At 41.8% G+C, this 25,948-nt stretch overlaps 2 protein-coding genes and 1 gene segment (V, D, J or C); 1 reads left to right on the forward strand and 2 right to left on the reverse strand.

Annotated features, from left to right (window-relative positions):
• The window catches only part of LOC146552807 (uncharacterized), a 22,766-nt gene extending 21,376 nt beyond the window's left edge, over positions 1 to 1,390 (reverse strand). For all 4 annotated transcript variants that reach the window (XM_085254374.1, XM_085254373.1, XM_085254372.1 and 1 more), the window contains exon 1: positions 1,091 to 1,390. In XM_085254374.1, the coding sequence (XP_085110500.1) occupies positions 1,091 to 1,262 (172 nt within the window). In that variant the 5' untranslated portion in view covers positions 1,263 to 1,390. The remainder of the gene's footprint in view (positions 1 to 1,090) is intronic.
• Positions 1,391 to 1,968: 578 nt separating this feature from the next.
• Positions 1,969 to 2,923, forward strand: LOC146552808 (T cell receptor alpha variable 19-like). The segment is given in 3 exon segments: positions 1,969 to 2,014; positions 2,100 to 2,388; positions 2,884 to 2,923. Coding segments are annotated over 3 exon segments (375 nt in total).
• A 2,314-nt stretch (positions 2,924 to 5,237) lies between these two features.
• On the reverse strand, positions 5,238 to 15,667 carry LOC146552809 (uncharacterized). Its single transcript, XM_085255061.1, has 3 exons — positions 15,351 to 15,667; positions 13,579 to 13,816; positions 5,238 to 8,443 (listed from the first exon to the last, which is right to left on the reverse strand). Exons 1-3 carry the CDS (start codon positions 15,546 to 15,548, stop codon positions 7,617 to 7,619), a joined length of 1,263 nt encoding a protein of 420 aa, XP_085111187.1. The 5' UTR covers positions 15,549 to 15,667; the 3' UTR covers positions 5,238 to 7,616.
• Between the last annotated feature and the right edge of the window lie 10,281 nt (positions 15,668 to 25,948).

Here is a 25,948-nt window from a genome sequence, read left to right on the forward strand (position 1 = left end):
TTAAAATCACAAAATAATCGTTTTTTTGTACTCTCTACAATACTTTATGCATTTATATTTGTATTTTTCTGTGTTTACATACTACATTGAAGAATAAAAACAGAAATATTTACCGTTAGAACACAATTATTACAATTTCCAAAAAACAATCAAACAGAAAATAATGTGATCTGCACTGCAGACAATCAAAGGGATGTTATTTATTTTAATTCGGCTGAACCACCTGACAGTTTTGTGGTGCTGAATAGAAAAATGGGGACGAAATAGTAAACTGAAGAAAATTCTAAAGATGTTAAAAGAGAAACAGCCTGCAGATAAATCACCAAACACATTTTATTATTGCAGCTCATATTATGTTTCCAACACTTTCCAATTAAACACCGTTTTACATCATCATCATCATCATCATCATCATCATCATCTCTAGCTTTCTCAATCATTGGTCGTTATTATCATCATTATGATTATTATTACAACAACTACTAATTATTAATCTCTGGCTCTCTTCCACAGCTGTCTTTGTCCTGTTTTCCTCCCCTCACTCCCACATGGCCGCCCCTCCCTGAGCCTGGTTCTGCTGGAGGTCTCTTCCTGTTAAAAGGTTGGTTTTCCGTCCCACTGTCACCAAAGCGCTTACTCAAATTGCGTCATATGATTGCTGGGGTTTCCTTGTATTACTGCAGGACCCATACTTTACAATATAAAGTGGCTTGAGGCGGCTATTTTGAGTTGGTGCTATATAAATCAGGTTGAATAAAATGCTTAAATCCGGCCTGATTTCAAACAGGAAGAGAGGGACTGAGCGGGGAGGAAACGGCCCTGGACCGAGTCCAACCCTGACTCTTCCGGGAGCTTTTCGGCACATGGGCCCCCCTCTGAACCAGACTCACAAATCTCCTGATCCTAACTTTGTTTCACTAAATAATCAGGAGAGAAATCCAGGCTGATTTCAGCGCCTGCTGTTTGAATGCAGCGCAGCGCAGTCCTGTCCTCTGTTTGCTCTTTGTTAGCTCACATCTCCAAAAAGTCCTCACAATCAGAAACGTCCCGCAGAGCTGTGATCAGGATCCTCCCTCAGAGGGACACTCACCTGTCCTGTGCAGCTTGATTTGGGGTTTCCAGGTGATATCCAGCAGTCTGCGCTGACGGTCGATCTCTTCCTCGTACTGGACGATCGTTTTTTCAAACTCCAAGAATATTTGTTCAGCAGCAGCAGTTAGTCGCTCGTTGATGAACTCTCTCAGATACTGAACTGAAGGCATCGTTGCTGCCGCAGCTCACACACTCAGCTCACACACTCAGCTCACACAACAACACAACAGTCCCTGTGCTCAGGCACATACACGTGGAAAGCTAACGGTATTAGCGCCTTTCCTTTGTTTTCTTCCGCCTGGTGTCACGTGGTGAGCTTCCGGCAGAGCACACGTGTTGCCTTTAGTTCCTATGTGTACATTTTTAAACTCACCGTTGCAGTAAATGAACAGATTCTAAGCAGCAAGGCTACAGTGCGAAGAGAAAACAGATCCATCAAAAACAAATTATCCTTTTGCCATAAGCATTGTTGCATTGTGTGAAACTAAAACCGGTGAGCATTAGTTTGGTGATGAGAGAGCTCAGAGGAGAACAATCAGACAGGTTGGAGCTGACAGAAAGAACAGCTGTGAACATCAGTCTTATCCAGGGACTCTTCAACATGTGCATTGAAGGAGAGGTAGATCAAACTACCAACGGATAGATTTCACTTTATAGACTTCCTGCTGCAAGATCTCCAAGCAAAGCAGAGCAGCAGAAAGACGTGCTGAGTGTGAAGCTGTCAGCAGGGGGAATAACACAGGGCTGTGAATGAGTCCTGTCACTGTGATCAGGCTCCTCCTTCTAATCCACCAACTTAGTGTTGATGAAGACTAAACAGAGAGATCACAGCTTCTTTATACTTGCTGTAGCTCACAGTTACTCTACACTGCAGATATGACGCCTCTGTTCATCTCAGTGCTGCTGGCTGCTATGTGCCTCGGTATGAACACAACTCTGTTTCTTTGATATCAACATTGACGTGATTCTTTAACAGCACACTGATACTGTTTGTTGGTGTTTTACAGAATGCAGAGCACAAAAAGACAACGTGCTGCAAGCAAAAGGAGAAGAGACTGCTGCTGCAGGAGGCACAGTGACACTTCACTGTCTCTATAACAGCAGTACAACAACTAATTATCTCTTCTGGTACAAACAGGATGGAAACAACAGCCCCAAATTCATCCTGATGCGCTATAGTGGGGATGATGGAAACACAGCAGCCGAGTTCAAGGAGAGATTTTCATCCACACTGGATTCCAGCATCAGATCAGTTCCTCTGAAGATCCAGAAGCTTCAGCTGTCTGACTCTGCTGTGTACTACTGTGCTCTGCAGCCCACAGTGACAGGAAACAGCAAAACTCTGCACAAAAACCTTTGGAGCAAAGACAACAGAATACTCCACAACATCCACTAGAGGGAGCCACACACTGTTAAACCTCTGATTCTTGTGTCATTGGACTGATGACAAAGACAACAGAGAAATGAAGCAGTAAAGATCAGAGACAGAGACAGAGCTGCTGTGGAAGCACAAAACTATTTGATTGGCTGAGCTATTAAACTGGCCCCGCCCACTGAAGTTGAGCTCATCCAATGACATTATTTGTTGGTCATTGTGCTGCAGTGGAAGAACATTGTTCATGTGCTGTCTGTCTGGCTTTAATAACTCCAAAGACATGTTGCTGCACCTCTTTTTGCTTCTATCTCACATTATAGGTGAGTTTAAGAACAGGGATTAAAGTTTAGTTGAAGCTGCTGCATTAAGCAGATATACAGACTGCATTTCACTACTTTTCTTCTTTCTTTTTCCAGGACTAACAGCTGGAGACTCAATCACTCCTCAACAACCTGAAGTCACTAAAACAGAAGGAGAATCTGTCACACTCACATGTAGCTATGAGACAACATCAGAGTATGTACGCCTTTACTGGTACAGACATGATTCTGACCTTCAGGCTCCTCAGTTTATACTTTGGAAAGGAGCCAAAGACTTCAGTGGTTATGAATATATTCCTGATAATCGATATGACTCAGAAACATCTTCTTCATCAACTAATCTGACCATAGCAGCCCTAACCCTGGCAGACACAGCTCTCTACTACTGTGCTCTAGAAACACAGTGATACAAAGTGTAGAAGAGGCTGTACAAAAACCTGAACACAGATATCTGACTACTCTTCAAAGAGGAGGGAAGTGGTATTCAAAGCACAGCTTCATATCAGATGGATTCTGCTAATTCCTGTTTTATCAGAGTCACTGTGGTTACAGCTGCTAATGAAACACTGTGGGAGGATTCACATGAGCAGCAAATCCACATCAACCACAAACCAACTGCAGGAACGTTCAAATGTGACATTTTCATATTAAAAGCATTTCTGTTCTTTCAAGAGTGCTACATATATTCACACAGATTTAAATTCCAGGCTTGATAATGTTTTTGGCTCCACCCACTGGTGTTGAACTCAACCAATGAGATGATTTCTGTCTGCAGGATTTAAAGCACAACCAGCCTGATGCTGAGGAGAAGGACTGCAGCAGAGAGACTGCATAGTTTCTTTATTCTGAGGTCTATTACAGTTTCTCTAATGTTAGAATCATCATGTCTCAGAATGATGCTGAAAAAGTAGTTCATGCATTTAGGTGGGACTACTGTAATTCATTATTTTCAGGTTGTCCTAAAAACTCCCTGAAAAGCCTGCAGTTGATCCAAAATGCTGCACCAAGAATACCGACAGAGAAGCAGCTTCCAGTTTGGTTTCAGGAGACAGACACTATCTCTACTTTTAAGATTAGACTTCAAACTTTCCTTTTTGCTAAAGCATAAAATTAGGGCTCAACCAAATGACCCTGAATCGCTGGTCTTAAAAGCCGGCGTTGTGCCAAAAAAGTGTTTGCCTGCCAAAACTGATTTCCAATGTTTCCGTGTTTAATATCTTCATGTATGTCGGTAAATAAGTGTTGGTGAACATGGTTTACAGAGGGGTTTTATATATACAATAACTACCTGTTGTTCAAGTATCTTTATAACTGGTTATAATGTAGGTACAGTTGATACATTTGTTGCGCTGTCTGCTGTCCACTCGGCCAGATTACACTTAAAAAATAAATTTGTAATGTCAACAAGATTGTTTGTGAACTGGATAAATAAAGGATATATAAAAGTCACTGCCAAAAACTGATTGCAGCTTCTACCTGTTACAGGAATGTTCCTGGTGGCTCAAAGTGACGTGATGTCATTAATGAGGGAAACATTTGACATGTTTCACGTATTATAGACCAACAAGTTATTTATAGCAGGTTAAATATGAGCAATCAGTTTAGGGCAAAAACCAGAAATCAGTTTTTGGCACAACATCGGTCATTCTTACACATGTGCTGTATCATATAAAATATATAAACTAAATATCTTTGCAGACCACCCTGTGTGATTCTCCACTCGCCGACCAGGAAAGACCAACCGCAGGTCTCAGTTGCAGCAGCCCATCCACGTCTGATCTTGCTCGGGCAGATTCAGCAACACTGCCAGAGACTTCCTGTAATCTATTACAGTTGTTAAAGAAACGGTCCAGGAACAGGTCAATCAGGTTAATCCTGTGTGAACAACTGAAAATATTGTTTTTTCATCTTTACTGTGTATTTGAAATATTCTTGTTTAATCTCTTTAATCTTGTAATATATATTTCAGTCTGTATCGCCCGAGTGGGCGATCGTGGCTCAAGAGTTGGGAGTTCGCCTTGTAATCGGAAGGTTGCCAGCTTGGACAGTCTCGGTCGTTGTGTCCTTGTGCAAGACTCTTCACCCGTTGCCTACTGGTGGTGGTCAGAGGGCCCGGTGGCGCCAGTGTCCGGCAGCCTCGCCTCTGTCAGTGCGCCCCAGGGTGGCTGTGGCTACAATGTAGCTCCATCACCAGTGTGTGAATGTGTGTGTGAATGGGTGGATGACTGAATGTAGTGTAAAGTGCTTTATAGATAGTAAATGCAGGCCATTTACTATTTTAACGGGTGCTCAAAAGTTTGAGTACATTTCCCCTATTTTAGCTTCACTTCACTGGCTGCCCATTTCTTTTAGGATTCATTTTAAACTTCCTCTATTTGCTTTTAAAGCTCTGCATGGCCTAGCCCCATCTTATCTCTCTGAGCTGCTACAGCCTTATACACCTACCGGCTCTCTCAGGTAAGCTGATCAGCTCCTCCTGAATGTACCCAGGACTGGGTGTAAACTTAGAGGAGATCGTGCTTTTGTTGTATCAGCTCCCAAACTGTGGAACGACTCCCTTTAGAGATTAGACAGGCCACTTCCCTACCTGTTTTTAAGTCACTCCAGAAAACCCACCTCTTTACCCTGGCCTTTGACACCACGTGAGATGTTGGTTTTTATTTTTTTGTTTTATTTTAGTTGTTTCTACGCAGTTTTGTCTTGTTTTTTTTAGTATAGGGCTGTTTTAATTTTTATGTATTATGTGTTTTATTTATTTACTTTTGCTGTTTTCTGTTATTCTATTGTTTTTAACTTATTTTATGTACAGAACTTTACAAGTGAAGAATAGTACAGGAGAGTATAAATACAGGTTTAATGCTTTATTTAATACTTGCAGAACAACAAATGAAAATTGTACACTTATACCTGCCTACCAAACCTGGGGTTCTCACAGAAAGTCTAGATTCTTAAGCAACTTAAAAATACCAGTAAATTCATGTAAATGCACTAAATGAGCTAAATAAAGAAAACAAATATCAATATAAAGGCCATCTCAATTAAAACAAAAACAAACATCTTTTATATATTCAAAAAGAAACTAGCAGCACGGTGGTGCAGTGGCTAGCACCATCCCCTCACAGTAAGAAGGTCCTGGTTGGCTCAGGCCTCCCTGTGTGGAGTCTGCATGTTCTGTCTGGGTACTCCAGCTTCCTCCCACAGTCCAAAGACATGGATGTTGTTCTAAATAGTGATTATATTGACCACAGGTGAAAGTGTAACTGGTTGACTCTGATAGTCTGGCAGCCACATCATCACCACAGTGGACAGCATCATGTTTAAGCTGTAGATGGAAAAACATAGAAACAGCTCCTAGATTTCAGTTTGCCGGAACAGAGCACCCCCCCTCCTCAGAAAAAGAAAGCATATACTATCAATGGAGATTAACACGACCAGACTTGCTTTATATAAACTAAATTAACAAAACTTTTTTTTTTTTTGGCCTGTCCCGTTTGGCTCTTTTGCATCAGAATTGTTGTCTAAAGGCAAAGAAAGATGCCCAACGGATTTACTTTACCAAATTGACCATCCCAGCCTTGCCGTAATGGTCCATTTGATTCACCTTTTATTGTTTATTTTATTTTCACTTACTGAATATGGGACAGACTTGACTGGGGGAAAGAAGGGGAGAAAGAAAGCGGGAAAGAGAAACAGCTGAGAAGAGGGACGGGGGAGAAGGGCAAAAACCAAAAACCAACAGAACGGGCAGAAAAAAAAAAAGAAAAAAAATGCATCTATCGATCACCTGGATCACCTGCTGAGAAAGAAAAAAGAAAACAAGCAGAAGAGAACAACAGTAATAGAATAAACAACATCACAATGATATATGGGAATATGACAGTAAATACTAAATGTTAAACATTATTGTGCAGCACATAAGATCGACAGAACACAGTGTGCTTTGAGGTAGGAGCCAAAAAGGGTGTAGTTTGTGGGTGTGATCACCCGTGTGTACACCTGTGAGCATGGACGCGCTTGTTTTTTTAAAAGGTTCCTTCATGTAATGATCTGCTAGAGGGTGTGGGGGGGCCACAGCCCCGTCCTCCAGGGCATGAAGCAGGTATGGAGGAGATCAAAACTCCAGACATCCAGAGGCCCTCAGAACACAAGAGACCAAGGAAGACCAACAGAGGGGCAGCCGCGCCACTGTCCCAGAAAGAGCTGAGGAGAGTCCCAGATGAGGGCTCACTCAGCAGCCGCGGAGCAGAAGCCAGGGGGGGTTGCAATTAACAAAACTAAAATCCCAGTCAGAATAAACGCTGCCATTATCAGATGACAATAAAATGATTAAAAATTTATAGAGAACATAAAAAAAATATACCAATAAAACACTTGCTGAAAGTATGACAAAAGAGTGTGCGCGTGGCTCTCTCTAGAGCTCTGATACTTTAAACTGGACCCATTTAAACGTTAAAGCTTATAGTTCCAAAGCCTAAGAAAATATTTGCTTTACTTTGTTCCAAACTAAATTCATTGTATTGTTTTTGTGATCCATCTTCTAATAGCTAAAATTAAATTAGTGCAAAAGATTTAGCAGCAGATTAGAATCAAGTATAACAACACTTGTATGTTTTCTGCATACTAAATGAATACATGCACATTCCAGTTAAACCTCTCAACTTTACCTGCTCTTTAACAAGTTATGTGTTCAGTCTAAGTTACCATGACCTTTAAATTAATATTTATATTCATAGCTCTTTCAATTATTCATTCCTGAACAGGATAATTAAAGCCAGATTTTAAAAAGCAAGTTTTGTGACACAAACCTCTGACTTTTAGCTCAATGCAGCTCACTGAGCCAATAATCTTGTATCGATAGTGCGCCGCTTAGCGTGAGTTTTCATGTGGCGCAACAAATGAGTTCTAGAGTTAAACATTTTCCCACATGTTTTACATCCATACGGTTTCTCGCCTGTGTGTGTTCTTATGTGCTCTGTCAACATAGAGTCACGGCTGAACGATTTCCCACATGTTTTACAATGATATGGTTTCTCACCAGTGTGCGTCTTCAGGTGCTTCAGTAAATCACTGTTATAAGCAAACATTTTCCCACATGTTGTACAAGGATAAGGCTTCTCACCTGTGTGAGCTCTTCTGTGCTTCCCCAAAGAGCCAGTACATACGAAACCTTTGCCACAAATAGTGCATGAAAACGGTTTCTCGCCTGTGTGGATTCTATAATGTCTTGTCATTTCACAATTATATCGGAATACCTTTCCACAAACATCACATTTTAAATACTTTTTACTTTTATCAGAGTTACACCTACTCCCTGATGCTGTCGAGTCTTTTTCATTCTTGGGACTTTTGTTCGTAAATCGAATTGATTCTGAATCGAGTTTCTCACTTCGTCTCTGATCTTGGTTCTCAGCTACAGCAGAGCTAAGAAACAGGAGCCGCTGCCCATCTGTTTCGTTTTGGTCACTTTTGTCACAAGTAGTGGTCACCATAAAGGTATCCGTCTCCTCCTTCAGTACAAGCTGCTCTCCCTCCGGTTCCTCCTTAACCTGCGGAGATTCTGATTCCCCCTGTTCCAGACTGGAGTTGTTCTCCTGATTACAGACCTGCTGCTTAGTCGGTACCTTCTCCTTCTTAAGAACATGTTGCTGTGGGACATCTGGAGGGACAAAAGGAGACAACACAAAGAAACTGATATGATACCAGAAAAACAGAAGCAAATTTGCTGTCAAATCAACTAAAGAACAGCAATAAGGGTAAACCAACATTAAACTACAAGCTGATGTTGGAAAAAAAATGTTTCCCCTCTTTAAAAAAAGCACTCCATGAAGCTGGAACATAGTATTATTTACCTGAGAATAAAATGAATGGTTTCTCTTTAGCACCGTAGCCAGCCTGACAAAAAGTCCAAGCACTGTTGAGCCAGTGATTCCTTTCGCTCTTTTTTTTTTTTAAACTGAGTTTTACATGTATCAATGGCCTTGTCCCAGACTTAGTGAGCAGAATGATTTTCATAGCAGCACAGGAGTCACAAAAAGAAGAGCAGCTCCTGGACACTGCTAACTACCAAAACACCAAACATTATTTGGTCAATTCTTGTTTTCCTAATCCTAAATGTCAACAGATCAGCGTTTTTTAATTCCAAGGTGAAACAATGGCTGAAACAAAAACAAATCTGTGGACACTAATGTAAACCAGCCTGCTTTATTGTGGGCTGTTTACATCAACCAGCAAAGAGGATAAAGTGCATCTCCATGTATCTCCTGTTATTAGTTACAGTAACTTACAGACAAGAAACAGATCTTTCAGATAGAATGTATCTGCAATAAAACCTCCCCCAGCACAGAGTGGCTGGAGAGGAATGTCTTTGATCTTATAGTTTGAACTTAGACAAATTTAAGAAACACAATGACAACATTCAACAATTTGACGTAACAGTCGTGTTTACGAGTGCCTGTGAGGAGTCGAGCTGCAGCATCCTGAACTAGCTGCAGATGAGACAGCAGAGCTGATACCAGAATAAAGACTGTTGCAGCCGTCAAGCCTGGATGAATGCGTGGATCACTTTCTCAAAGTCAGCTGATGACATAATGTTCATAATTTTTCCAAAGGCCCTGAGCTGGAAGGAGCTGGCTCTTACAACAGAATTTATTTGTTTGTCAAATGAAAAACTGCCATCAAAGAGAGTTCTGGACTTTTCCAGAGCGCCAAGGTCAACCTTAAGAGAAGAACGAGGGTCAGAAGGTCTAAATAGTACGATCTCAGTATTTTGACCGTTTACATTCAAAATATGTAATGCCAACTACAGGGAGTGCAGAATTATTAGGCAAATGAGTATTTTGTCCACATCATCCTCTTCATGCATGTTGTCTTACTCCAAGCTGTATAGGCTCGAAAGCCTACTACCAATTAAGCATATTAGGTGATGTGCATCTCTGTAATGAGAAGGGGTGTGGTCTAATGACATCAACACCCTATATCAGGTGTGCAGAATTATTAGGTAACGTCCTTTCCTTTGGCAAAATGGGTCAAAAGAAGGACTTGACAGGCTCAGAAAAGTCAAAAATAGTGAGATATCTTGCAGAGGGATGCAGCAGTCTCAAAATTGCAAAGCTTCTGAAGCGTGATCATCGAACAATCAAGCATTTCATTCAAAATAGTCAACAGGGTCGCAAGAAGCGTGTGGAAAAACCAAGGCGCAAAATAACTGCCCATGGACTGAGAAAAGTCAAGCGTGCAGCTGCAGATGCCACTTGCCACCAGTTTGGCCATATTTCAGAGCTGCAACATCACTGGAGTGCCCAAAAGCACAAGGTGTGCAATACTCAGAGACATGGCCAAGGTAAGAAAGGCTGAAAGACGACCACCACTGAACAAGACACACAAGCTGAAACGTCAAGACTGGGCCAAGAAATATCTCAAGACTGGTTTTTCTAAGGTTTTATGGACTGATGAAATGAGAGTGAGTCTTGATGGGCCAGATGGATGGGCCCGTGGCTGGATTGGTAAAGGGCAGAGAGCTCCAGTCCCACTCAGACGCCAGCAAGGTGGAGGTGGAGTACTGGTTTGGGCTGGTATCATCAAAGATGAGCTTGTGGGGCCTTTTCGGGTTGAGGATGGAGTCAAGCTCAACTCCCAGTCCTACTGCCAGTTTCTGGAAGACACCTTCTTCAAGCAGTGGTACAGGAAGAAGTCTGCATCCTTCAAGAAAAACATGATTTCCATGCAGGACAATGCTCCATCACACGCGTCCAAGTACTCCACAGCGTGGCTGGCAAGAAAGGGTATAAAAGAAGAAAAACTAATGACATGGCCTCCTTGTTCACCTGATCTGAACCCCATTGAGAACCTGTGGTCCATCATCAAATGTGAGATTTACAAGGAGGGACAACAGTACACCTCTCTGAACAGTGTCTGGGAGGCTGTGGTTGCTGCTGCACGCAATGTTGATGGTGAACAGATCAAAACACTGACAGAATCCATGGATGGCAGGCTTTTGAGTGTCCTTGCAAAGAAAGGTGGCTATATTGGTCACTGATTTGTTTTTGTTTTGTTTTTGAATGTCAGAAATGTATATTTGTGAATGTGGAGATGTTATATTGGTTTCACTGGTAAAAATAAATAATTGAAATGGGTATATATTTGTTTTTTGTTAAGTTGCCTAATAATTATGCACAGTAATAGTCACCTGCACACACAGATATCCCCCTAAAATAGCTCAAACTAAAAACAAACTAAAAACTACTTCCAAAAACATTCAGCTTTGATATTAATGAGTTTTTTGGGTTCATTGAGAACATGGTTGTTGTTCAATAATAAAATTATTCCTCAAAAATACAACTTGCCTAATAATTCTGCACTCCCAGTATGATTTCATGTCATCAAGGCAGTCCAGCAATTTTTAAAGAGTCTGTAGATTTTTAAAAAAAAGGAAAGTAGATTTGAGATTCATCGGCGTAACAGTGAAACTGTCTTTGCTCCCCAGAACAAATGCACCCACTGTTTATGATGGAGGTGACAGGTGCTGTCAGCCCAGCTCCATCAGCTGTGTAACTCACTGTAACACTGGGTGTGGTCTGTGGCTGCAGAGGAGGGTGGTGCAGTGAGTTCAGGGGTGTGAGTCAAGCTGGGTCCATGACACAACTGTGTTACAGAAATCGAATGTTAACTTTAACTGGAAACCAGCCTGGAGACCTGAGACCTGCTGTCAGTCTGCTACAAACAGAGTGAACTGAAGACGCTGAGTCACATCAAACATCAGAACGAAGTCAGAGAAACCACATCACTGACTCGTGTGTACAGCTCACACTGACACACACTTCAATGCTACAAACACTTTAGAATCAAAGAAATCACATGAAAGTCATCGATGTTGGTGGCAACATGACAGCTGTGTGGTCTGGACTGAGCTCGATAAAAGAAAACTGAGTATGTATAGGGCTGCTCAATTAATCGAATTTTAATCACGATTACGATCTGGGCTTTCAACGATCTTTAAAAATGACTGAGCCGATTATTAGCCCCTCCCTCAAGCTTTACTCTCGCGCTGCTCCGTGTGGCAAATCAAGCGCACCTCTCTGCATTTCGAACACGCATCACAACAATTAAGAGGACCCGAGGGAAGCTCGGAAAGCTAAGCAGAAGTTACTTGGAGAGGAGAGTGACTGCCGTTGGTTGAAAAGAGAGGTAAAAAAAAAAAACAAAAAACTTCAGTGGTGTGGAAACATTATGGGTTCACGGAGTCAGACGTGGATCAAGTAGACACAGTGTGTAAACGTTGCTACGGTGTCGTAGCTGCACCACAGAGCAACACTGCAAAGTTCACTAAACATAGATGTTTACATTTTTCATTAATTTTTTTATATTGCAAACATTTGCACTGTTATCAGTATTTGCACTATTTTATATTATTTTTTAAAGTCATTATTCAATACATTGTTATTGTTAACCCTTTAAATCCCTGTAGAACTGGACCGTGTAAGCTAGCGCAATAATTTTGTTTGCATATGAAACCAGAGGAGTTGCACTTACATCTTATGCCATCAGCTTGTCCCAAGTCACGGTTTCCTTCCACATAAAGCTTTGCAAAAATTGCATAAAAAGCGCTTGCAGGAACAAAAACATAATATTCCAGAAACACGCTTTGCCGATCCGATCAGCTGTTCGTAACACTTCCCACATTGAAAAAGACGTCAACGCGAACTATCGCATGTCCGTCATTTCCCGTCCGAAACCGGAAGTGATGTCATTTTCGCGGAAAATGTAGTTTTTTACTTGTAGGCCTTAAAAGACTATACTGGTGTTTTTATAAGTCATGTTTGACTTTTCTGAATAGTTGCTGGGATGCTTAGAACTCAAATTGCACTGCTGGAAATAGTTTATTTTGATGCACCTGCTGTTTTCTTTGCAAATTTGCATCATAGGATTGTTTTTTGTTTTTCCTGCAGTATATAAAAATTGGTGTATCTCCAAAATAAAACTATGAAGACACTCAAAATAAATTTGCTGTTGCTGTAAACTATTTTTTGCAACTTTTTTGTATTTAAAGTTTTGAGGGATAAGCCTCTTAAATTTCTCCAAGTAGAAATATATGTAAAAAAAACAAAAACAATTTTCAATTTTTTTGTAGTTTATTGCACTTTTTTGCCATTAATGTACTTACTATGGACTTAATGCATACATATTATTAAAATATGGGCTATAACAGTTGTATTGATGTATAGCAACTTGAAATGCTCACAAATGGCTCTATAACATGTAAAAATATAATATAAGCTCTGGCGGACTTGGTTCTATGGTAGGTCTTAAAGGGTTAAATAAATATCGTCAAATAATCGAGATCTCAATTTCAGTGAAAATAATCGTGATTATCATTTTTGCCATAATCGAGCCGCCCTAAGTATGTAAAACATTTATATTCTACACTTTAATAAATAATATATATGTATTTATAGTTACAAAGTGAGCTTTGTTTTAATGACACTGGCAAAAGCGCTCGTCCAGGATTCTGAATGTTTCACAGTGAGCGAGGAGGCCGTCACACTGGACCTGCTGCAGCCCCTCAGCTCATCCTGAAACATGATGTTTTAGCTCCTTTATCCTTTAATCCAACTTCACTGTGATTGGCCGCCTTTTGAAAACAGCAGGTCTGAAGCGCAGGTGGGGCTGCTGTGCACTTTAGACGACCATATCAGGGATATCTGCTCGCTCTGATCATGCTGTTCTGATCTGTTCATGCGGAGTTCATTCAAACCAGCAGAGAATCACACACTGCTGCTGCATGCTGGGCGATACCTGTGTGTTCATCGTTGGTGCTGCACTCAAACTCCATGAAGGTATCCGTCTCCTCCTTCAGTCCCAGCTGCTCTCCCTCCTGACTGCTGCACAGTTCCTCCTGTTCCTCTTTAATCTGTGGAGGTTCTGGTTCCTCCTGCTCCACACTGGAGCTCCTCTCCTGGTTCCAGAGCTGCTGCTCAGGGAGAACCTCCTCCTCCGCACAGACACGCTGCTGACAGAAGTACTTATTTTTATTCTAAGTAAGTACCACGTGGAACCTTCAGAGGCTCACACACCCTCCGTGCCTTTAAATAAATGTGTGTGTTGAGCAGCTGCTCAGTCTGATTGTGTGTACTGATTAATTTTATTTTTGCTATATTTAAAAATGTAAAATAAAATAAAAAAAGTCCAACTGAGGACTGGGTTTGCAAAATATCCTTTGGTTCGAAAACCTTTGTTAAAACCGTTGTTTTGTATAATTAGAGAAAAATGTTTATAACTGTCCATTATTAAATTCAGTTCTTTGTATTCTTCAACGGCCAAGAAAGACACGCTCAAAGTGGTCTAACTCAAAAGATGATCTTTAATTTTGCATTTTCCGGAAAATGCAGACTTAGCACAGAAACGCCAGCTCAAGTCTGGGGCATCAGCGGCCTGTCTCGCTATATATTTTTGCAGCACGTCAGACCCAGTTTCGATACAAACTCCTTATATGGTACAAGTTCTGGTGCAGCTTTGCACTTCCTCTTTCTAAAGTCTGTTGCCAGGGCAACCTGTCACCCTTAACATAGTTCTCGTGTGGGTCTGGCATACATAAAACAATATAAGCAGACAATAAGTCGGACAATATATTTAAATCCCAACAGACCCCCTCTTGACCTTTCCCCCAGAAAGGTCAAGAGGGGGTTTTGATTGTAGACAATCAAAGGGACGTTATTTATTTTATGGCCTGAACCACCTGACAGTTTTGTGGTGCTGAATAGAAAAATGGGGACGAAATAGTAAACTGAAGAAAATTCTAAAGATGTTAAAAGAGAAACAGCTTGCAGATAAATCACCAAACACATTTTATTATTGCAGCTCATATTATGTTTCCAACACTTTCCAATTAAACACTGTTTTACTTCATCATCATCATCATCATCATCTCTAGCTTTCTCAATCATTGGTCGTTATTATCATCATTATGATTATTATTACAACAACTACTAATTATTAATCTCTGGCTCTCTTCCACAGCTGTCTTTGTCCTGTTTTCCTCCCCTCACTCCCACATGGCCGCCCCTCCCTGAGCCTGGTTCTGCTGGAGGTCTCTTCCTGTTAAAAGGTTGGTTTTCCGTCCCACTGTCACCAAAGCGCTTACTCAAATTGCGTCATATGATTGCTGGGGTTTCCTTGTATTACTGCAGGACCCATACTTTACAATATAAAGTGGCTTGAGGCGGCTATTTTGAGTTGGTGCTATATAAATCAGGTTGAATAAAATGCTTAAATCCGGCCTGATTTCAAACAGGAAGAGAGGGACTGAGCGGGGAGGAAACGGCCCTGGACCGAGTCCAACCCTGACTCTTCCGGGAGCTTTTCGGCACATGGGCCCCCCTCTGAACCAGACTCACAAATCTCCTGATCCTAACTTTGTTTCACTAAATAATCAGGAGAGAAATCCAGGCTGATTTCAGCGCCTGCTGTTTGAATGCAGCGCAGCGCAGTCCTGTCCTCTGTTTGCTCTTTGTTAGCTCACATCTCCAAAAAGTCCTCACAATCAGAAACGTCCCGCAGAGCTGTGATCAGGATCCTCCCTCAGAGGGACACTCACCTGTCCTGTGCAGCTTGATTTGGGGTTTCCAGGTGATATCCAGCAGTCTGCGCTGACGGTCGATCTCTTCCTCGTACTGGACGATCGTTTTTTCAAACTCCAAGAATATTTGTTCAGCAGCAGCAGTTAGTCGCTCGTTGATGAACTCTCTCAGATACTGAACTGAAGGCATCGTTGCTGCCGCAGCTCACACACTCAGCTCACACACTCAGCTCACACAACAACACAACAGTCCCTGTGCTCAGGCACACACACGTGGAAAGCTAACGGTATTAGCGCCTTTCCTTTGTTTTCTTCCGCCTGGTGTCACGTGGTGAGCTTCCGGCAGAGCACACGTGTTGCCTTTAGTTCCTATGTGTACATTTTTAAACTCACCGTTGCAGTAAATGAACAGATTCTAAGCAGCAAGGCTACAGTGCGAAGAGAAAACAGATCCATCAAAAACAAATTATCCTTTTGCCATAAGCATTGTTGCATTGTGTGAAACTAAAACCGGTGAGCATTAGTTTGGTGATGAGAGAGCTCAGAGGAGAACAATCAGACAGGTTGGAGCTGACAGAAAGAACAGCTGTGAACATCAGTCTTATCCAGGGACTCTTCAACATGTGCATTGAAGGAGAGGTAGATCAAACTACCAACGGATAGATTTCACTTTATAGACTTCCTGCTGCAAGATCTCCAAGCAAAGCAGAGCAGCAGAAAGACGTGCTGAGTGTGAAGCTGTCAGCAGGGGGAATAACACAGGGCTGTGAATGAGTCCTGTCACTGTGATCAGGCTCCTCCTTCTAATCCACCAACTTAGTGTTGATGAAGACTAAACAGAGAGATCACAGCTTCTTTATACTTGCTGTAGCTCACAGTTACTCTACACTGCAGATATGACGCCTCTGTTCATCTCAGTGCTGCTGGCTGCTATGTGCCTCGGTATGAACACAACTCTGTTTCTTTGATATCAACATTGACGTGATTCTTTAACAGCACACTGATACTGTTTGTTGGTGTTTTACAGAATGCAGAGCACAAAAAGACAACGTGCTGCAAGCAAAAGGAGAAGAGACTGCTGCTGCAGGAGGCACAGTGACACTTCACTGTCTCTATAACAGCAGTACAACAACTAATTATCTCTTCTGGTACAAACAGGATGGAAACAACAGCCCCAAATTCATCCTGATGCGCTATAGTGGGGATGATGGAAACACAGCAGCCGAGTTCAAGGAGAGATTTTCATCCACACTGGATTCCAGCATCAGATCAGTTCCTCTGAAGATCCAGAAGCTTCAGCTGTCTGACTCTGCTGTGTACTACTGTGCTCTGCAGCCCACAGTGACAGGAAACAGCAAAACTCTGTACAAAAACCTTTGGAGCAAAGACAACAGAATACTCCACAACATCCACTAGAGGGAGCCACACACTGTTAAACCTCTGATTCTTGTGTCATTGGACTGATGACAAAGACAACAGAGAAATGAAGCAGTAAAGATCAGAGACAGAAACAGAGCTGCTGTGGAAGCACAAAACTATTTGATTGGCTGAGCTATTAAACTGTCCCCGCCCACTGAAGTTGAGCTCATCCAATGACATTATTTGTTGGTCATTGTGCTGCAGTGGAAGAACATTGTTCATGTGCTGTCTGTCTGGCTTTAATAACTCCAAAGACATGTTGCTGCACCTCTTTTTGCTTCTATCTCACATTATAGGTGAGTTTAAGAACAGGGATTAAAGTTTAGTTGAAGCTGCTGCATTAAGCAGATATACAGACTGCATTTCACTACTTTTCTTCTTTCTTTTTCCAGGACTAACAGCTGGAGACTCAATCACTCCTCAACAACCTGAAGTCACTGAAACAGAAGGAGAATCTGTCAAACTCACATGTAGCTATGAGACGAGTGATGACATAGTTTACCTTCACTGGTACAGACATGATTCTGACCTTCAAGCTCCTCAGTTTATAATCTGGAAAGGAGCAAGATCTCGGAGTGATCGTCAATATATCCCTGATAAACGTTATGACTCAGAAACATCTTCTACATCAACTAATCTGACCATAGCAGCCCTAACCCTGGCAGACACAGCTCTCTACTACTGTGCTCTACAAACACAGTGATACAAAGTGTAGAAGAGGCTGTACAAAAACCTGAACACAGATATCTGACTACTCTTCAAAGAGGAGGGAAGTGGTATTCAAAGCACAGCTTCATATCAGATGGATTCTGCTAATTCCTGTTTTATCAGAGTCACTGTGGTTACAGCTGCTAATGAAACACTGTGGGAGGATTCACATGAGCAGCAAATCCACATCAACCACAAACCAACTGCAGGAACGTTCAGACACAATAAAAACTGTCAAACATCAAAAGCTGCTCATTTACACTATTTTATATTTAGTGGATGAGGACATGCAGAAATGCAGCAGAAGCTAAATAAACAGAGTAACAGAGGTTTATCTCTTTAAGGTAAAATCTCTCACATGAAGCTAAAAGTCCAACCAGGAAGACCATCTCATGCTTGTTCCATTTATTCTCTTTGAACTCATCACATCAGATGATGATGCTCTCCTTCATCATTGTCCTGCTCTGGTACTTTGTGATGTTCCCCCTCTGGCAGGTCCAGACTCTCCTCTGTGCTTCTGCTCTGAACAACATTTCAGAGGGCCTGGCCTTCTTGAGGTCTCTGAGCAGGATCCTGGACGCTGCATCATCTGGTAACTCTATTGTGCTTCTGAGGACTTTATGTGTCCGAGTGACACAATGGTGGTTTCTGTTTTACTGGACTTGTGTGCTAACCACAGTATAGGTTATGCTTGACGCCTGTGTTTTTAAATCTGTTTATGACTGCCATCAGATTTCTTTTTCCTCTTTTTCCAGCTTTGAACTACAGCTTTTTAAACTAAACTCATCCACTCCGTTACTGATTGCAGTGGTATATCGTCCTCCCAAATTTAACAAGGACTTTATCAGTGAGTTTGGGGAATTTCTTTCAGGGCTTTCAGTAGATTTTGATCATTTTCTTATTGTTGGTGACCTGAATATTCATGTGTGCTGTCCATCTAAACCCCTGGTTAGAGACTTTGTTTCACTGTTGGATTCCTTCAACCTTACTCAGTGTGTGTCTGGCTCCACACATGAGAAGGGTCACACTTTGGACCTTGTCATGTCTCACGGCTTGGGTATCCACATCTCTGAAATTTGTGAGAGTGCGTGTATCTCCGATCATTTTCCTGTTCTATTTTCTGCCACTGCACATTGTTCTGATGCTGCAGTTAAACCTCCCTCACGCCGTCACCGGATCATCAATACCCATGTACCATCTCAGTTTTCTGCTGCTTTTAGCAACTCTGAGCTCTCCACGGTGGACTGGATTGATTCCTTGTGTGCAGAAGATTTAACTGCTCTTTTCAACTCAACATGTACTTCTATTTTGGACCTCATCGCTCCCCTAAAAACACTCCGTCCCAAAGCTCACGCTGAACCCTGGATTACAGACTCTGTTCGTGCTCTCAGGCGCACCTGTAGGTGTGCTGAGAGAAAATGGAAAAAGGACAAGCTGCACATTTCTTTTAATATCCTCAGAGACTCTCTTTTAACCTATCAGAAAGCCGTTAAAGAGGCCAAGTCCTCTTACATATCAAACCTGGTTAGCAGTAGTGTCCATAAACCTCAGACTCTGTTTCGTGTTTTAAATTCCATTGTTAATCCTTACACATCCACCAGCCTCACACCTTCTGCCACCCTCTGTAATGACTTTCTAAAGTTCTTTGTAAACAAGATTTCCTCCCTGCAGTCTGTCATTCCATCTCCACCTTCCAATCCCTGTGTTTTGTCTTTGTGCCATTCTGCCTTTAATCAGTTCGAACCAATCTCTCTCTCTCAGCTGCATGAAATAGTCTGCAAGGTTAAGACTACCAACTGTTCCACCGATGCTATCCCCTCTCGGCTTCTGAAGCAGGTTCTGGACTCAGTCGGACCTTTCCTTCTGGTCCTGATCAATGCCTGCCTCAGTTCTGGTTGCTTTCCAACACCCTTCAAGCACGCTGTTGTTCAACCTCTCCTTAAAAAGCCTAATCTATATCCATCCCTACTCTCTAACTATAGGCCCATTTCCAACCTCCCTTTTCTGTCCAAAGTACTGGAACGAGCCGCCCTCACGCAGCTCCAGCTATTTCTTGACAACAACAATCTCTATGAGAAGTTCCAGTCTGGTTTTAGAGCTCGGCATAGCACAGAAACCGCCCTTCTGAGAGTTTTTAATGATTTGCTTTTAACTGTTGACTCTGGTTGTGCTGCTGTCTTAGTAACCCTGGACCTGACAGCAGCCTTCGACACTGTTGATCACAACATACTGCTAGCCCGCCTTCAACATTGTGTCGGTTTAAAGGGCACTGTCTTAAAGTTTTTCCAGTCCTATTTGAATAATAGGAGTTTTTCTGTTCACCTTGGTGAACTGTCATCTCCCAGAGCTCCTTTAACCTGTGGCGTACCTCAGGGGTCCATACTAGGCCCCCTGTTGTTTATTCTGTACTTGCTCCCTCTGGGCGATGTGCTCCGTAAACATAATGTGTCCTTCCACATCTTTGCCGATGATATTCAGATCTACCTCCCTCTGAGGTTGAACTGCAATGTTTCTTTGCAGCCGCTACTCTCCTGCTTGTCTGACATTAAGACTTGGATGACTCTTAACTTCTTACACCTTAATGAAAGCAAAACTGAAGTCATTGTGTTTGGGCTTCCTAAAGATCCCAACTTCTCTCTTGACTTTTTGGGACCCCTAACCTCCGATTGCACTTCTTCCATTAAGAGTCTTGGAGTTATTTTTGACAATGCTTTTAAACTTGATAAACAAATCAGCTCTGTAGTTAAGGGATCTTTTTATCATTTACGGATTTTAGCCAAAGTCAAGTCTTACCTTTGCAGGAACGATCTAGAAAGAGTGGTCCATGCTTTTATTACTTCACGGCTGGACTACTGTAATTCCCTCTATGCTGGCCTAGATCGTTCCTGTCTACATCGCCTTCAACTGGTGCAGAACGCTGCCGCTCGCCTGTTGACCGGTTCAAAAAAAAGAGACCACATCACTCCGGTTCTCTGCTCTCTCCACTGGCTCCCAGTTGCCTTTAGGATTGATTTTAAAATCTTATTGCTGGCTTTTAAGGTTTTAAATGGCACTGCACCTTCTTACCTGTCAGAACTCCTTAGTACTTATCGCCCCAGGAGATCTTTGAGGTCAGCCGATCTGATGCTTTTAGATGTTCCCAGGTATAAATTAAAGACAAAGGGAGAGAGGGCGTTTGCTGTGGCTGCACCCAGACTGTGGAACAGTTTACCTCCTCACGTCAGATTCTCCAAAAGCCTAGAAACTTTTAAAACTGCTCTTAAAACTCACCTCTTTTCATTGGCTTTTAGAAAGGTTTAATTTATTTGTTTATTTATTTTTTATTTGATCAACGAGGTGTTTTACGAAATTGTGTTCTATTGTATTTTTATCTGTATTTACTGTACAGCACTTTGGTCAGCCTTGGTTGTTTTTAAATGTGCTCTATAAATAAACTTGACTTGACTTGACTCTGTAATTGCATCATCAGGTCTGCAGCAGTGTGTTCTGGACACTCTGGTGAAGAGAGGAGCTGAGCTGTCATCTGATCACCATCTGGGGGTGAGTTGAGTCAGGTGGTGGGGGAGAATGCTGGACAGGCCTGGCGTATCAAAGTGGTTCAGGTGATCTTCAACTCCCACCTCCAGCAGAGCTTTGGCAGCAGTCTGAGTGAGGCTGGGGACTCATTGCTGATGGGGCTGTGCAGAGCTTTGGCTGCAAGCTGGTTGGTGCTTGTAGTGTTGCTAACCTCCTAACCAGATCTCATTAACTCCTCGTGTTTTGGGGAATGAAAGGTCCAGCTGAAACATCCACTCTTTGTCAGATTGTTGTCTTCATTCTGGTGGTAATTCAGCTTTAATTTATGACTTATGAGTTTGTGCTTGTAGCTTCTGTTACCTCACCATGTTCTCTTGTGTCTGCTCATAGCTCTGTGGACTTGAGTTACCTGAAACCTGAAGGATTCTCTCATTGTCTGCTGTTTGGAAAGGACTGACTTGTAACAGAGCTGGAAAACTCACCTGCCCATCCACTCTCCACCCACTCAGCCTTCTGAAGCCTTCACTTACCTCCCTGACACAGAAACTCTAAAAGTGAAACACAAGAAAGGACTCTAATAAATACTATATAAGCAATTCTGACTGCACTGATACTCAGCAGTTGTTCTCTCGGGCAGTTCTCTGGTGTCTCCCTGCTCTGTCCCTCTGCAGGAAACCTACTTACCTGCCCCCCTGTCTTTGAACCTTCTCAAAATAAAAGCATGTAAAGCTTTAGCCTCATGTGGGCTGCGTTAGAGTCGATGCATTCCTGTAATCATGACACTGAGAGGTTGCTCCAGGGATTTAAATCATGTATTAATCGTAGTGGAGAGAAATTAATATGAATATTTCCTGTGTGAAGATGATGGTGTGATATCAGGGATGCCACATGAAGGGGCAACGTGAACAAGTTTATGAATACCTCAGAAAAAAAGCTTCAATGAGTATAAATGATCTTCTGATATTAACGATATCCTGGAACACCAACATGCACGCTCAGTCATCCAGGTAAGCAAATCCCAAAAAGTTGATTCTGTTCATCTGGATGTTTTCAGTGGGAGAAACGTTTCATCATCATCAGGTGACGTCTTCAGTCTTAGCTGACTGCAGGTTTCCAACCTTAGAAACAGGACATTTGCACAATGACTGAAACCAGCAGCACTGAATGAACACTGGGCTGTGAGGTCAGTTTATGACCATTAATATGCAAATCGTCACAACCATTGATCAACAACCACTGATCAATGGTCACGAGTACCACTCTCTGTTTATCATACTAAGCTGCTGTGGAATCAGAAAAGCATTTGATTGGCTGAGATGAAGTTACAAAAAATATTAGAGCTCCTCCCACCTGAAAGTGAAGATGCTGCTACTAGTGTGTAAAGCAGGAGGAAGTGAGAGAAGTTCAAATCCAGATCAGAGAGGAGGAGGAGAGATTCAGGGAGGAGCTGAGCTGTTACTGAACTAGAAGAGAGAGAAACCTCCACATTCAACAGAGTTCAACACAAACCATAAACTTTACCTTCATTCAACATGTTGTCTTTGGACTATTTTGCACTTTCTTTACTGATTCTCACCATTCTAACAGGTACGTTACAATCTGTGTGTTTAAAGAAACACATTTGAACTGTGATGATTTATAAAAGAATAAAACATGTTTCTGTTCCTTTAGGTGTCAGCTGTGAAGATCTCACTCCAACCAACAAAGAAGTGTTCAGTGTAGAAGGCAGCACTGCTACTCTGTCCTATAGATACTCCAAAAAGGCAACTGGAAGTGACGAGTTTTACTGGTATCGACAATATCCTGGAAAACCACCAGAGTTCCTGATCTATCATTTGGGATCAGGAAGTGTAATGAAACAAGAAATCTCTGGACTGTCTGTTCAAGTTGTGGATGATCAAAAACAAATCGATCTCAACATCTCCTCTGCTGCAGTGTCTGACTCTGCTGTGTACTACTGTGCTGTGAGGCCCACAGTGACAGGAAACAGCAAAACTCTGTACAAAAACCTTTGGAGCAAAGATAACAGAATACTCCACAACATCCACTAGAGGGAGCCACACACTGTTAAACCTCTGATTCTTGTGTCATTGGACTGATGACAAAGACAACAGAGAAATGAAGCAGTAAAGATCAGAGACAGAGACAGAGCTGCTGTGGAAGCACAAAACTATTTGATTGGCTCAGCGATTAAACTGGCCCCGCCCACTGAAGTTGAGCTCATCCAATGACATTATTTGTTGGTCATTGTGCTGCAGTGGAAGGACATTGTTCATGTGCTGTCTGTCTGGCTTTAATAACTCCAAAGACATGTTGCTGCACCTCTTTTTGCTTCTATCTCACATTATAGGTGAGTTTAAGAACAGGGATTAAAGTTTAGTTGAAGCTGCTGCATTAAGCAGATATACAGACTGCATTTCACTACTTTTCTTCTTTCTTTTTCCAGGACTAACAGCTGGAGACTCAATCACTCCTCAACAACCTGAAGTCACTGAAACAGAAGGACAATCTGTCAAACTCACATGTAGCTATGAGACAGGTTACAGTGATATTTACCTTCACTGGTACAGACATTATTCTGAACTTCAGGCTCCTCTGTTTGCTGTCAAGAAAGGAGCAAAGGGATTCAAGAATCTGTATACATCTGATAATCGATATAAATCAGAAACATCACCTACAACAACTAATCTGACCATAGCAGCCCTAACCCTGGCAGACACAGCTCTCTACTACTGTGCTCTAGAAACACAGTGATACAAAGTGTAGAAGAGGCTGTACAAAAACCTGAACACAGATATCTGACTACTCTTCAAAGAGGAGGGAAGTGGTATTCAAAGCACAGCTTCATATCAGATGGATTCTGCTAATTCCTGTTTTATCAGAGTCACTGTGGTTACAGCTGCTAATGAAACACTGTGGGAGGATTCACATGAGCAGCAAATCCACATCAACCACAAACCAACTGCAGGAACGTTCAAATGTGACATTTTCATATTAAAAGCATTTCTGTTCTTTCAAGAGTGCTACATACATTGACACAGATTTAAATTCCAGGCTTGATAATGTTTTTGGCTCCACCCACTGATGTTGAACTCAACCAATGAGATGATTTCTGTCTGCAGGATTTAAAGCACAACCATCCTGATGAGGGCTGTATCCCAATTCAGGGTCTGCAGCCTTAAAGTACGCAGCTAAGTGCGAGGCTTGTGAAATGGGACGGTCTAGCCTCCGTTGGGCTGCCCAGGTTGCCTAGCAACCATGATACTAACAGCTGGAAACGTGTCATACAGCTGTGTTTGACAGAAATGAAGGAGAAAATCTTTTGTTCATTTGTTTGTTTCTACATGATCTTTGATCATTCTCTGTGAGATTAAGCTCAGCTATTGAACGGCGTATATTTTAAAGTAAAGGCTTTAAAACCAAGTTAGTACAAACGTCACTGATGTCACATAACTTTGCCGACATGTGGCCAACAGTAATGTTTTAATGTTCTTCGTTATTAAACATTTGCACATAAATAAGTGACATAATATTCAGTACTTACTTAAAGTTTACTCTTCGGGCGCCCCTGATCTGCTGTTTTTTTTCGGCAAATTTATCCACACCTACAGCCGCGCTATGTATTCTGGGATATGTTGGGCCACGAAGTCTACACTGCCACAGCCTTAAAATTCAGGGAAATGAAGGACGCACTTCAGGGCTGCATTTCGAGCAGCCTTTGAATTGGGACAGCCTTTGGCGCGCCGCTGTGACGTAATCGGCCTTAAAATGCAGCCTTTAAGGCTGCAGACCCTGGATTGGGATACAGCCATTGAGAAGGACTGCAGCTGAGCGACTGCATAGTTTCTTTATTCTGAGGTCTATTTTTACAGTTTCTCCAATGTTAGAATCATCCTGTCTCAGAGTGATGCTCAAAAAGTAGTTGATGCATTTAGGTGGGACTACTGTAATTCATTATTTTCAGCATGTCCCAAAAACCTCCTGAAAAGCTTTCAGTTGATCCAAAATGCTGCACCAAGAGTACTGACAGAGAACCAGCTTCCAGTTTGGATTCAGGAGACAGACACTATCTCTACTTTTAAGATCAGGCTTCAAACTTTCCTTTTTGCTAAAGCATATAGTTAGAGCTGGACCAGGTGATCCTGAATCCTCCCTTAGTTATGCTGAGATAGGCATAGACTGCTGGAGGACTGCCATGATGCACTGGGTCTTTGAGTATCAGCTAAGATGGGGGCTGTGGTAGGACTTGACTTAAGCAGCCAAAGAAGTGCAGGAAACTGATGCTGTCCAGTGTAGCAAGTGATTTATTCACCATTTTGTGACCCAAACAAAAAACATAAAACATAACTGAACTCAAATCAACGGAAATTAAGGTCAAAATGCACACAGCTACACTGACCTGAACCTTTCTTCAAACACCTGAGTTCTGCTTAAATAGTCCACTTAACCAAACAATTTTTCCTCTGAACTATTCCATTCAGTACGTAAGATGAACAGGATTATATTCAAACCTCTACTGCCACTCTTTACTAGCAACATAAACTCTATGGTGGAATCAATACATATTCAATAAATCTATTTCTCCATAAACCCTCTAAAATCAACTTGATTAAATTACAAGAGTTCTTCCCCTTCTGCACTTGGTCTCTTCCTGTGACCTCAGATTGACCCAGAAGCTATAAAGCAGGAAGTAAAACTACATTTCCTCCTTTTGTTTCTGGAAGACAGGTAGGTAGGGTAAGTTTAAACAGTACAAATTAACAGTTGAAATAAAGAACATGTTAACTTAAAAAACTTGTAGGAATTGATTTAAACAAAGATGTTATATTATATAATCTGTAAAAGTGCAAAACATAAACAAACCCGGGATAGTAGATGTTTGCCTATTGCAGACTACATATGAAATATGGTTCAATCAAAACAAGAATGTTAACTAATATGGACAAA

The sequence above is a fragment of the Mchenga conophoros genome, linkage group LG18 (genome assembly GCF_057382185.1).
Source record: "Mchenga conophoros isolate Kocher_MC1m ecotype Shallow Benthic linkage group LG18, M_conophoros_male_GT1.1, whole genome shotgun sequence".
Taxonomy (NCBI): Eukaryota; Metazoa; Chordata; class Actinopteri; order Cichliformes; family Cichlidae; genus Mchenga; species Mchenga conophoros.